The sequence below is a fragment of the Chlorocebus sabaeus genome, chromosome 11, assembly GCF_047675955.1.
Source record: "Chlorocebus sabaeus isolate Y175 chromosome 11, mChlSab1.0.hap1, whole genome shotgun sequence".
Lineage (NCBI taxonomy): Eukaryota > Metazoa > Chordata > Mammalia > Primates > Cercopithecidae > Chlorocebus > Chlorocebus sabaeus.
Genome location: NC_132914.1, coordinates 24,367,230 through 24,381,062, shown reverse-complemented (window position 1 = coordinate 24,381,062; position 13,833 = coordinate 24,367,230). Strand labels below are relative to the sequence as shown.

The 13,833-nt window shown below is 32.7% G+C and overlaps 1 protein-coding gene across 8 annotated transcripts in view; it reads left to right on the top strand.

The window, feature by feature from the left end:
• Nucleotides 1-13,833, top strand: part of SOX5 (SRY-box transcription factor 5) — a 1,032,593-nt gene that overhangs the window by 947,164 nt on the left and 71,596 nt on the right. For all 8 annotated transcript variants that reach the window (XM_073020544.1, XM_073020543.1, XM_073020542.1 and 5 more), the window contains one exon: nt 8,067-8,213. In XM_073020544.1, coding sequence (XP_072876645.1) covers nt 8,067-8,213 — 147 coding nt within the window. The remainder of the gene's footprint in view (nt 1-8,066; nt 8,214-13,833) is intronic.

The window sequence follows — 13,833 nt, the reverse complement described above, 5'->3', positions numbered from 1 at the left end:
ACCATATTTTTCACAGTGGCAGGAGCATTACACAGTCCCGCCAGCGATATACAAGTTTCCAATTCCTCCACACCCTTGCCAGCATTTGTTATTTTCTGGTGCTTTTTTTTTTTTTTTTTTTTTTGATAGTAGCCTTCCTAGTGGGTGTGAAGCAGTATCTCTTCTGCTTTTGATTGCATCCAGGTCATTTTGAAAATAGGTTTGTCAAGATGGGAGAATGAAACATGTTTAATTAGACAGTTCATTAACTTGACTTATGAATTATAGATTTTTGTACATTCAACATGTGAGTTCCTGTCTCTGCTTTTGTCCTGGTATTCAGTGCATTTAAGGCCTATCCTAGTTTTCACACATTGCACTTGAAGAACATGCAAAAGAAATGCTGATAATGTTACGGAAAGTCCCTGTTTAAACTCAAGTTGCTATGATAATTTTCTGTGAAAAAAACATTATGAAAAATAATGTACAAAGCAAATTTATTCACACTGAAACATGCTGCTATGTTTTGAAAGATTTTCTCCAGTACATTAGTTTCTCTTTAAACTCCACATTTAAGTTACATTAAGAAGCTGAAATTAAGCTATAAAGATAACACTTATGGAGCCTTGAAATTGCTTTTTGAATTTTTCCTCACAAATGATATTCCCTGTTCCTCCTCTTGAAAACAGGAAAAGAAAGAAGAAATAAACAAATACTTTTCCATCAAATATATATAGTATATATCTTTTTAGGTTTTATTTAAACTTTAACAGTTCATATTCAACTGTTTTTTAAAATCATAATAGACGACATATATTTTAAAATCTCTATTCCAAATGTTTAACACATTGCACATATGTTAATAGTTCTTGCCATATTTCAAACCCTGGACTGAAAAGAAATCTTCCATTTTTATATGTATATTTGACCTGGGAGAAGCTATTAATCAGCAAGATTTTAGCTCTATAATGTTCTTTGAAAAGATGTAAGTCTATATATTTGCTTATGTGCAATTTTAGAAGTGACAGCTATTTATTTTTGAGTGAGGACTTTATCACTGAGCATGAAAAAGGATTTACAACTTTTTCCTTATGCCTACTTAAACTCTTGGGGTAAACTAAACAATCTCATTGGTCACATTTTATTAAATACTTAAAAATCTCAATTACCTGACTTGGATTATATGAATGTATCAAATTATCACATGTACCCTCAAAATATGTACATCTAATATATAGCAATAAAGTATATTAAAAATATGTAAAATTTATTTATATTCATTTGTGACATACCTCTTCTTTCTCTGTTTTATATACTGGTGTTTGATATGAGATTGCACTTGCAGAAAAGGATAATACTTACAAAAATAATTTTAAACAATTTCACAAAAAAACAGTATTAAGTGGTATGCATGCTCTTAGCACTCTCCATTCAGATAATGACAGTGTAAAAAGTTCACAAATTATCTTTAGGAATCAGTATGTTTTATCATACAGTATTTAAGAAAGACATATTTCAGTTGTAATCTTACTGTTCTTCTTCTTTTTTTAATTTAAAATGCCTTTTGTGCCCAGCTCTCCTATCAAGTTTAACGAAGTTGGTGATTTGGGGAGAAGAAATGTAAGGAGGGTGAAAGGGGGAGAGTAAGGGTAGAGAGAAGATGGTGGACATAACTTACTTTGCACTATCTTCACAATAAAGTAGAAATAGCTCCATCTCCTAATCTGTGCCTGAAGTAAAGGAAAATGGTTGGATCAAACCATACGCTGTCATATGCTGCTGGCTCCTGAGTAAGTGACTGTATATGGCATCATCTCTGCCTCCTGTGCGTTTATCCAGATTGACTGGGCACACAAAAGGGAGACCTGTAGAAAGATCCCAGTTAAAATAAAAATTAAAGATCCAGCAATCCCGCTTCTGGGCATGTATCCAAAGGAAATGAAAGCAGCATGTTGAAGAGATATCTGTACTCCAATGTTGATTGCAGCATTATTTACGATAACCAAGACATGGAATCAACCTTATTGTCCATCAGTAGATGAATGGATACAGAAAATGTGATATGTGTGTATACACACACACACACACACACACACACACGATGGAATACTGAAAAAAAAGAAAATCCTGTTATTTGTGAAAACATGGATAAACCTGAAGGATGTTCTCTTAAGTGAAATAAGCAAGGCACAGACAGACAAATACCATGTGATCTCATTTACCTGTGTAATCTAAAACAGCCAAACTCATGAAAGTAGACAGTAGAATAGTGATTACCAGGGTAGAAGGTAAGGGGGACTGAGGAGGTACTGGTCAAGTAATAATTTTTAAAAATAGAAAATTAAACTTTGAGCAAGCTAAAAAGATCCCAAAGAAAGAGCTTATACCTACCAGCAACCATAACTAAATATCTTTTACTTTCTAAATAGCAAATATTTAAGATTCAGCAAGTAAATCATGTATATTTATTTATCAAAAAGAAGGCATTTGTCATCTGTCTTTTCCAAAATATTTCAGAATATCCATATGCTTCAACTCTTGGTTCTGTTGTCTTTTGAAAAGATACTTTTAACTCTTTTCAAATAATCTTCACCCATTTTTGGTATTTATTTTGCAAACAGAAATTCAGTTACTGTTATGATTATGACTACAGTGAGGGTATTAGCAATCTATTTTGTTCTTATGCTGATAAGATTTAAATTTATTTTTTTCTCTCAAGCAAATGAAATGAGTGAATGAATATGAATTTTTTCTGTATTATTAATGAGCCTTTCTAATTCTTCAGATTGTACAAGCATTCCAAATTCCTTTCGGATTTTAAAAATTTGTTTCGTGTATAGTCACTATCATTGTGAAATACATTGAATATGTACAAAAGATCTATATTAATATTTTACATAGTCAATTTCTGCATTGGTTCAATTTTACTGTTCCTCGTTTTTAAAATTTTCTGATAAAGCATTGATTAGCAGGGACATAATCTCTGCCTTCAAGGGGTTTACTGGTCAGTAAATGATTTGGGGCAACAAATCTTGATAGATATTTTTGTCAGTGCCTAATGCACTGAATCCAAATACTCCAGATGGCAGTTAGACAGTGGACTAGTAGTCATTGAGAGAAGTCGTGTTTTTAGCAATTTCGGGAAAGTACGCTATTACAGAAAAGTGGCAAGAATTTATCACCTCTAGGAATTAATGAAATAGACTAGCTTAGAATTTAAATAAGCTGTTTGTAGAATTTTTCTACTCCTCACACTGAAAAGTACTTGTTTAAGGTATCTTCATATAAAATAGGTATCTTCATATAAAAGCACGATTGATTTAACACTATTGATTCTAACCATAGCATAAAAGCTATGTCGTCCAAATACAATTATACTATTTTTTTCCCCCAAATAGCAACAATTAATTAGTACAATTTAAAATATCTGTTATCCTACCAGACCTTTTCTGGCCCCATAGTGGGCCATTAGAGATGAACAGAAAGAACGCCTGTTAATGAACTGCCAGCCCACTGCCCAGTAGCGCTTTGGTGCACGTAATAATAAATTACAAGCAAAACTGATTAGACTTGAGTAAGTTAGATACAATTCAAGCTTATGTTGGTGGTGGTGGAGAACATCACACTTTTCATAATTTTTTAAAAGTGTTTTAATGAACCACACTTTAGGGGAAGTTCATGATTGAATGCATCTAGTCATTCAGGGAAATCCTCTCTGTGTGAATTAATTATTCCTTTGTCAAGAAGGAAAGAAAGAAATAAAAGAAAAATATAGTGTATGTGATTTGCTTTTCTTTAAAGGATAATATGATGAATATGCACAAATGAGAATAGATGATTGGTGAGAATACTTACATACTTATGAAGATTGTATATAAATTGTATTATCATCCTGTTCCTCTGTTTCTCCTTTCTTTTCCCCAGTTAGTTGGCAATTTTTATGTACCCAGTGTGCTATGAACTTGAAATTATTTTTTCCATCTTCATTTCACAACTGTTACTGCAGCTCAAGTTCTTATGATCAGAATTATCACTGTTAAATGTTGATAACCTCATAGCTGATATTTCTGAATTATCGATATTCTAGCTAAAAACATTATATCTATTGCTCTCAAACAGTCAGTGGCTTTCTCTTACTACATTTTCAATGAAAACTCTCTTGCTTATGTTTCAAAAGCTTTCATAAGGTGAATGTAGCCTAGAAAACTAATGTTATTTTCCTCTAACATGACTATGTATGCACTGTCCTTTCTACCACTCACTGTTCCACACCAACCTCTATATTTCCTTTGCAGCAACTAGCTCATTCCTGCTCTCATGCCTTTCACTTAATTGTTCTCCCTTCCTAGAATATTATCTCCTTTTCCTCCATCTCTTCTATGAAAACATACCTGAATGCACTGATGCATTTCTTCTCTCTAACACCTTCAACAGTGACATACAGTTACAGTACACTTATAGTCTCATTGTTTCCTATTTATCAGTCTTGACTTAAGGCAGATACTATGTTTGTACACTTTCTGTCTCCTCTTTTTTTTTTTTTTTTTTTGCCGGGGGGGCAGGGGGGAAGGTCTCACTGTGTTGCCCAGGATGGTCTCAAACTCCTGGGCTCAAGAAGTCCTCCTGTCTCTGCCTCCCAAAGTGCTGAGATTACAGGTGTGAGCCACCAAACCTGGCTCAGCTCAGCCTTTTCTGTTTTGTGTTATCTGTTTGTTTCTGATGTTTTAGACAACTTCACTATCATAAAAATACATTCATCATAATATACCTTATGTTTAACTTTGGGTTTTATCTGTCATTATGTAAAGAAAGATGCTAATCAGATTTTCTCTTTAAGACATACATAGAAACATAAGTGGATTCTATAGTTCTCCAGATGCTTTTTACTTCAGGTCACCTTCTAGTAGTCACTAGATTTCATGCCCCTTTCCCCTCTACAAGGTCAACCAAGGGTTCTGTGACTGTCGACTTCACTCAGGGTAAACACCTGTTATTAGGCTGGATTTTGCTTCAAGAACATTTAATAAAAGAAGGAAACTGTTCATCATTTCTTGGCTTCTTTGTTTTAAAATCAATACTACACATATTTTAGTGGATAGAAAAAGGAGCATAATTTTTTTAAACTTTGAATTAAAATAAGTCACAGCAGCATTTTAAAAAGTTACCCACTCTTACATATATAGCCAGATAGAAGAATTATTGTCAGCTTCTTTAATTTTACTGAAATTTCCTATTAATTTGTGAATGGCTAAGGTAGAACACAAGAGTATTAAAATTCCTGATCTTATCTATGCAGACTCAAAGTATGTTAAATTCTCTAGGACGGGGTTCATTTTTGCTTTTGTATTATAATGTAACTTTTAAGAAAATATATCTGTGACACAAAATGTGTTGAAATAGATATTTCCTGGCCTTATTTCAATACCTTGGCAAACCAGGAAAATTTGATATGCTTGGTGGAAAATGCAATGATGTGGGAATAGTGGAAACCTGATCACAGTTGGGTAAGAGTAATCCTAAAATTTGTCCTCTTGCATAGAAGCCAAATATGAGAAAGGGATTATGGGCAATTTGGGGTAGAGAAGAGCACCCTAATGTTAGCCACCCTCGAACTGAATAGCAGGCTTATCTCTCATCATAAATTACATTGTCTCTGTATTCTGTAGAAATACCAGCAAGGCAAATAATATCATACTGTTATTATAGAAATATTAGCATATTTAACTGGGTCTATCTCTTTTACAAATGTTTCTTCCCTTTCAACTCAAAAGCATTTCTTTTAGGATAATTTAACTCAGATACACCTTAATTCCATATTTAAAAGGGTGAAAGTACATTTATTTCAATGAGGAAAGAATATGTATAACTTTTATTTCCAAATATATGTCATCTCCATCCTTTAAATCCTTTAATTCAATAAACTATTTTAGAGTTTTTATGCTTGTATTTTTAATATTAGTTCTTATATTTCTTTGGAAATTATGACTGTCTCTGGTGCCTAATATTTAAATATTGAATCACATTTAATGACTACTTGGTTAAGCTATTTACATATCTAAATAACACAAATAACCAATAATTTTGTCAATAATATGAAGAATCAAAATTAAATTTTGAATAACTGTTTTGTTCACATTTTCTTTACCCACAGATATTGTAATGTTCCATGTCATTAGTAATTATACAATAATCTCATTTTTAGTGTATAACAAATCAGTAATAGGAATTTTTATCCTCTAGTAATAATACCCAGTGAAATCATCTTTAAAGACAGGAATACAATATACAATCCAATATGAAATGCATAAACTATAATATAGTTAGCTAGTTAATTTGTGAAAAAACATATATTTTTTAAAATTCGATATTAGTACATGCATTCTACTGGGCAGAGTTTTAATCTGTAAAGTGATATCCTAGGATAATTGGTTGTTTTCTTAAAGACTTTATAAGTAGTTTAGAATGATGCCAGAAAGAAGTGCTTTTTAAATTGCAGGGTATAATGCCATAGATTTTTAACACAGGTGGGAGAAATGGATCAATTCTGGTAGCTTTTCTTTAAATAGTAAACTCTAAAGTCTTCATTTTTGAAGTGAATTATCCTTTTAATGTTTATGTAATTGAAGACAATCATTTTTATTCTTTCCAGTTGGCTGGAGTAAGAAAAGATGTAATTATTCCAACACATAAAACTCTTATGAGACAATTATTAATATAAAAATATTTTTCTGGTTTTCAGTTTTTCTCTGGAATATATTTTACATTACTTTGCATGAAAATAAGCCATAATTTTTATCGATAATGTTAATGTATTTTTATTTAGGTTATAGTGTCTGGAGACTTATGTATGTGTATTTTCACGTAAATGTGTGCTGTCTTCAGTTTTCATTATTTTATTTAGAGAGAGACACTGCTAATCAGGATCTCTGGCTTATTGTGAGCAATTTTGTCTTTTGGAATTTCTCTTTCAGAAAAAAAATTAAGATAATCCAGATAACTATTTCACAGTACTTCTCCTTGAGAGCTTTTTTTCTTGCTTCATTGTAGAAATTCTAGTTTGCATTGTAAATGCTATCCCTGGAATCTCAAGACGAATGAGAAATAAGAAACTGGGATATGTGTGTGTGTATAAAATTTATTTAATATTAAATATATAATTAAATATTTAGTAATTTAAATGATATATTTATTTAATAATTATTTTCTTATGTAGTTATTTAAAATTTTAACAAAGTGCAAAAAGAAGATGAAAAGAGTAATAATCTAAATATTTGATGTAACATTTGAATTTAAAGCAACTTCCTTGTTTTAGGATAATATATCATATGGCTATCATTATCAAAGTAAAATTTTTCTTTTATTAATTACTTGGACAATTTCTATTGCTTATTTGATAAAAATAGGTAATGGCTTAGTGGAAGAATATGTGTTTTAGGCAGTATTCTTTAAAACCTTAATCCTCAAGATAATTTGAGATTTGTCTGGGTTTATATATCATGAAGTAAAGTAAACTTCTGGCAAGCATCCAGTTAATTTTTATCAATGTAGATAGACTGACCAGATAATATTCTTTAAGTGCTTTTTTTCCATTGCCTTTCAGTGACTTTTCTTTACTTCTACCCACCTAACCCTCAGAAAAATTGTTTCAGGTGCCCATTTCAAGAAATCAAAGAGGCATACAGGGCTTGAACCAATATGGATAGTAGAAAATTACTGTGTATATGAAGCATCCTTTTGTAACACACTGTGTAAATTCAAAGTAGAATATAAAGAGCTCTTAAGTGGATAATATGTTATACTTGCCTTCCATAGATATTGGAATAAAGTAAATATGGATGGCTCTTATTTGCTTTGAGTCCCTGGACATACTGAAGGTGAGATTACTTATATGTGGTATCTGCCATTTCTCCCCTAAAAAGTAATGAAATCTGAGGTGACAGCTTCTTTCTTTAACTATTCTAGTACACTAAACAAAATGCCTGTAGAAAAAATACCACATCTGAATATATGTACTCTCCGAAAGGTACGTTTATCGTATGATTCATAGTATTCTTTCTCCCCCCACCCCCTCTCTTTTTCTTCTGTAGCAGTTATATGCTGCCCAGCTAGCTGCAATGCAGGTATCTCCAGGAGGGAAGCTGCCAGGCATACCCCAAGGCAACCTTGGTGCTGCTGTATCTCCTACCAGCATTCACACAGACAAGAGCACAAACAGCCCACCACCCAAAAGCAAGGTACCCTTTTGAAGAAGCCACTGTCTTACCACTTAGTTTTATTTTTCATTCAATGGTATTTATTAAATGTCTATTATATGCCAGCAGCTAGGTTAAACTCTGGGTGTACAAGGAGGTAAGAGTCAAGTAAGGGCAACAGGTGTGCATGTAAACTTATCTGCATACATATAATCATTCATTTATTCATTTTTTCAATATGCATGTACTGATAACTATAGCAGAAAATGTGCGTGATAAAAAAAGATAATCAAATGGGTATCTTGTACCCAAGGAGCTTACAGTCTGATTAGGTAGATATGTATAAAAATAGCCAAATAGCCATACTCTATGATACAAAATAAATTTTATAAAAAGTTATAGATAAAGTACATTGGAAGTTATATTGGGAGGCAGAGGTGATCTTCAGTGAGAGATCCCAGCAGGAGTTTGCCAGAGAAGGGACAACTGAAATAGACCTTAAAATGCGAGTAGAATTAGGACCTACAGAAGGTGTTTTAAAAATATCAGTGACTGTTATAATGTGGTGCAGTGTAGATATACTTTTAGATAAATCACCCACCCAATGAGATTATGATGTAAGGAAATGAAGATAATAGTAGTGTTAGAAGTAAGGCAATTTAGAAGTAGTTTTGGTTTTTAAGCTAAGAAAACATTAGAACATATGGAAAAGGATCACGGAAAAGTCAAATAATGTATGTTTCTTGGCCTAAAAGGAGAGAAAAATTGATTTTAAAATTGTATTTGTATTAAGATCTTGCTTAAATGATATTGCATAAATATATTAAGCTTTCCATGCAAGAAATAAGAAGAGTGATCATAAAGTGAGATTCCTTGAGATTACTCAGGGAAACAACCACAGAAAATTTGATTCTATTAGAAAATGTTGAATAGAAAGCTGATATATACACACACACACACATATATACACACACACACATATATATACACACACACACATACACATATACATATACCCCTTTTTTTTTTTTTTTTTTTTTTTTTTTGCTGAATTATGTAGAAAATTGCTTCTGTTCTCCATCCCATGAATGCCATGTTGACATGTCTAAAGCAAACTAGGGTAAGAATAGTCACAATTGCTGAAATACACAGAGAAAAGGATTAGAAAATATTAAAAGAAAAAAATCCAAGAATCCTAAACAAATCTTTCTCTAGTACCCTAGTGGCTCTGTCAGTATGTTGTTCAGAGTTATTATATACTCCAGAGAGTAAATCAGTAAGGAGAAGGGATCAATCAATCATTTGGAAAAGGGCACTCCAGCTTCCATCTTCCTAGAATTTCCCAGTCCTTTTCCATATTACTAAAAGACAAATATTTTGGGGAATATAACTTAACCTGGACAAGGACCTTAGACTATGCTTTTTCAACAATATGTAGAAATATTTAATGAAAATGATTGTACACACCACATTGACATTAGGAGTATACATATGCCACTTTTAAGATCTATTTCAGTTGTTTAATGGACCATGCATCTTCTGTGCTTAGTGTACATCTAAGGCCTAGTCTGCTTTTCTTTATAATCACAACAGCATGTAAGTTTTTAAAACTTGGTAATAATTTTAACATTTATTAAATACATTTAATTTTAAAGTAGTGATAATTTGAGTGTTTCTGTGGACCAGCAGTTTTCATGTATCACCTGTAAAGAAAAATGTACTGTGGATAAAATAAATCGCTGTAGCAGCATAGTCATTGACATACACAGATACATCTGTGAGTTATTATTCTCTGTTTTTTCCCTTGATTTATTGATGTGATTTCACATCATGTTTCATAATGAGGCTTTACATCAGGACATTTCACTTTATGATTTTAGGATATGTAGCTCACTTTTAAATGGCTGATGGATTTTTTTCTTACACCTACAATCACTTTTTATCATTGATACCTTCTCACCAGATTACTTATACAAATCATCATGAAGCTTTTGATGTCAGTCAGCCTCATCCATTTATGCATCTGCTCATTTGTCCATTCACTCATTTATCCATTCAAATGTTTATTGAGCAGTTGCTACAATGATATTTTCTTAGGTAACCATGGAAAATGCTAAAGTAACTGAAGGTTTGCTTTGCTAAGATTAAGAAATTGCTTTATGAACTATATAGTTCTATACATTCATAGAACCTTATAGACTTTGTGCAAAAGAGAATGATTCTTTCAGTAGTGTCAGAAATCTGCCACATCCTGTGGTTTTATATACCTCTGTTTATTTAATACAAGTGAAAAAGTGGATTGTGTTTCTATGGCCATGATTATACATTATTTAAAAATATAGTTCTTCTTTGAAATTCAATTACTTTTTGAAAGTAAGCCTTTATGAATTTTCTATCATATAAAGTTTAAGAAAACAGTGGGTGTTGTACTTCTTTCCATCCACAATTATTGTAAAATACACAAAGGTTTAAGAATAAAGTGCCTCTTTTCAAGTAACAACGATTTAATAAAAATATGCCCTTTCTTTGCTCAGTGCCCTCTAGCATACTGTCCACAACTGCTCTTATTGTCAGAAAAGATTTCTTCAGTGTGTTTGTGTTTCAGCTCAGCAGTAAAATGTAGTGGGTTAAAAATAGCCACACCAATACGTAATACTGTTGTCATTTTAATGAAGAACATGGTCAAAAAAATACCACCTATAGTAAATAAAGAGGACCCATTACAATACATGAATTTACTTTCTTGTAGCCTGGAATTGACATTTATACATAGCATAATAAACATTTTGACTTCACAAAGCTATTTTATTCATGTGTAATAGCTATCATTTATTAGCATATTTATGTTTTTAAGCAAATAATTATTAATGTCTTGGGGGTATTTTCTGTGTGTTTTATTGGCAAATTTTCATGTCTGTGTTATCATAAAATAGAGTTATTTTACTAAAGGATTTTGTGTTGTCTACATACCTACCTGGCATAAACCAAATTGATGGTTTAAGTTGAAAGTATATTTGCTCTTTGGAATAATGGAATCGTAAGTCACATCCAGGTGACGATGTGAAGATAATGATCTTATTGATAGCTGTCAAAAATTTACCATGTTCTCTGAGTTGCATTGCCTGCCTTTCTTCCTGGGTATGCCTTTGCCTTTGACTCAGAACTCTAGAGAAGGACACAAACAAAACTTATTTGCAATTTGCAAAAAATGGAAGGGGGGAATCGAAAGGAGGGGGCTCCAAAAGACTGTAAAATTGTACAGCATGAGTCCTCTGATGCATGCTGTTTTCAATCTGCTGTATGCCAGTTGGAGGCTTGGGGAGTGTGTGCGCGAGAGAGAAAGGATAATGCTGAGAAATGATAGAGTGGCTGTGACCTCCAAGCTCAGCCTGGAAATCCAAGACATTGATTTCACTTAGCATTCCTGCTGAGAAATCTGGCGGAGTTCAGTTGTAATAAAAGAACAAGATTCTGTTCTAATGGTAATGGCGTATGACAGACATATCACTTTGTCTGTCCTCAGCACCAGAGAGAGGAGAATTGGAGAAAGGTCACCTGACCTGCCTGTGGTGTTGTACGAGTGCTGTACTGAGCTTTGAACTGCCGCCCAGGAGCATAATTATTTATAATATTAAATGATAAAGAAACCTTTAGAGGACTCACAGTGAACCTCTGAAAACGGCACACTGGAATTGTGTTCTGTAAATCTGAAAACACGAAAAGAAATCTGGTCTGTTCAAAATCTGCATTCAAGAACATGCATAGTGTTGCTTGTTGAGTTACAGGTCCTTGAACTTACTGTTTGTGAACTGTTTGCATTAATGCCTGACATATTGTCATGAGTTACTTTTTCTTTTCTCAATGCCTTGGTTTTATTAGTCCTAAGCCAAATATATACATACATATACATATGTATAGTTATATGTATATACATATGTATATATATGTATATGTATATTTTTCCTCCCATGGTCTATCTTGCCAAAGACTGGATGATACAGAATTAAGAGCATTGACAGATTTTTAAAATTTCTCAGCTATGACAATAAAATATTTCTAAATACTTGTACATTTGTCTCTTTAGCAATTATTTAATTTGCTCCCTTTTGGATGTTACTCCAGGACTGTTTTTTCATTGGCCCACAAAAGCGAATATGTTTAGCTCTATTCTAGCTCTTGTACATCCTAACAGCTAAGTTTATGGCTAAATGTCGGTAAATAAGTCTGAGTGAAAGTATAAAACCTTGAAATTTTATGACAAGAGATCCTGTTTAATGAAAATTATAAAAATAATTATACCTTCTCACATTAAAGAAAATTATTTAATTGAGTTATTGTTAAGCAGTATTGACATTTGAATTACGTATACAATAATGTTGTTTTGAATCTGCTTATAGCCTTAACAAGTGTTTTAATTATTTGCTTGTAGTTTAACTTTCTGCCACCGAAGGAACTGCAATGTATTCAGCAACTTTCATTTTTGCATGACGTATTTATTTAAATGAATTTCCACATACTTTCGTGTAGTCTTTTAAGAGACTAGATGACCTTTGCTTTGTTATAGTAATTGATCTTTTGGTACATTTGTTTTCTAAAAATAAATTATTTCTTTTAAATTTAATGGAATCAGTATCAGACTTAAAACAGTTACTTTAGGAGGAAGAGTATTTAGACTCAGTTTCACACACAGCTCATAATAATTGTTAGTTATGAATAGGCTTATAGTTCTATGTTATCAAGAAGTCTTCAAATGTTAAGACTTGGTTTGCTAAAATCCAGACTTCACATTGTAAGTGTTCTGCCATTGTAAAAGTAGCAACCTCTTGGGAAAATCCTAAGAGCAACTTGTAAATACTGTTAAACCTCCCTTGGTATTTGATGGAAACTTGCATATTGCCGGCAGCAGCCAAGAACAGTCAGTTTAAAAAGCTGATGACAAGAGAGAATTCCTGGGTGCTTTTCTTTTAACCTTACCATGACCCTAGTCATACCCCAAGTCACAGTTGTGTTTCTATCAATAGCAAGAGCACACAGATTGTCCTAATCAATTTTTTTATTCTTTTCGAATACTTCTGACAGTGATATTCCCATTTGCTCAGCAGTAGCACCTGGGAGTATGACAAGGAAAAGAAATGTTTCGCCGACAAGCCAGAAATGGCCCTAACCAGCTGACCAGACACAACCAGATTTTCTGAGCTGCACTGTCCTTATAATAATGCTTCAAATTCAGAAGCAAGAACTGGAACTTTATTGTTATCTGATCCTCTTTCAAAGGCATAGTAAAGATTTTGCCCGATGTGGTACCACCTGTTTGTGTTAGTAATATCAGCAGTGCCAATGACTCCTATTAGGGAACCTATTTTTTTGCTGAAATGGTACCAATCACATAGTTTCATGCTATCAAGTAAACATTATATCAATACACACTGATCTGCAGGATAGAATTTTGTAGTTTTAATACTATGAGTCACCATTTGTGGTACACATATACACAAGATTACTTAGCAATATGCTAGCAGTATGAGAAATCAGAGGATAATCAAGATTCGTCTTGATTGAGGATTAGTTCTCACAGGAGATTTGGGAAATGAAAGCATTTTTGGTAATTGGAGACAGTGTTTTACAATGCCAAGTGGGGAAAAAGCAGAATACAAAGCACACA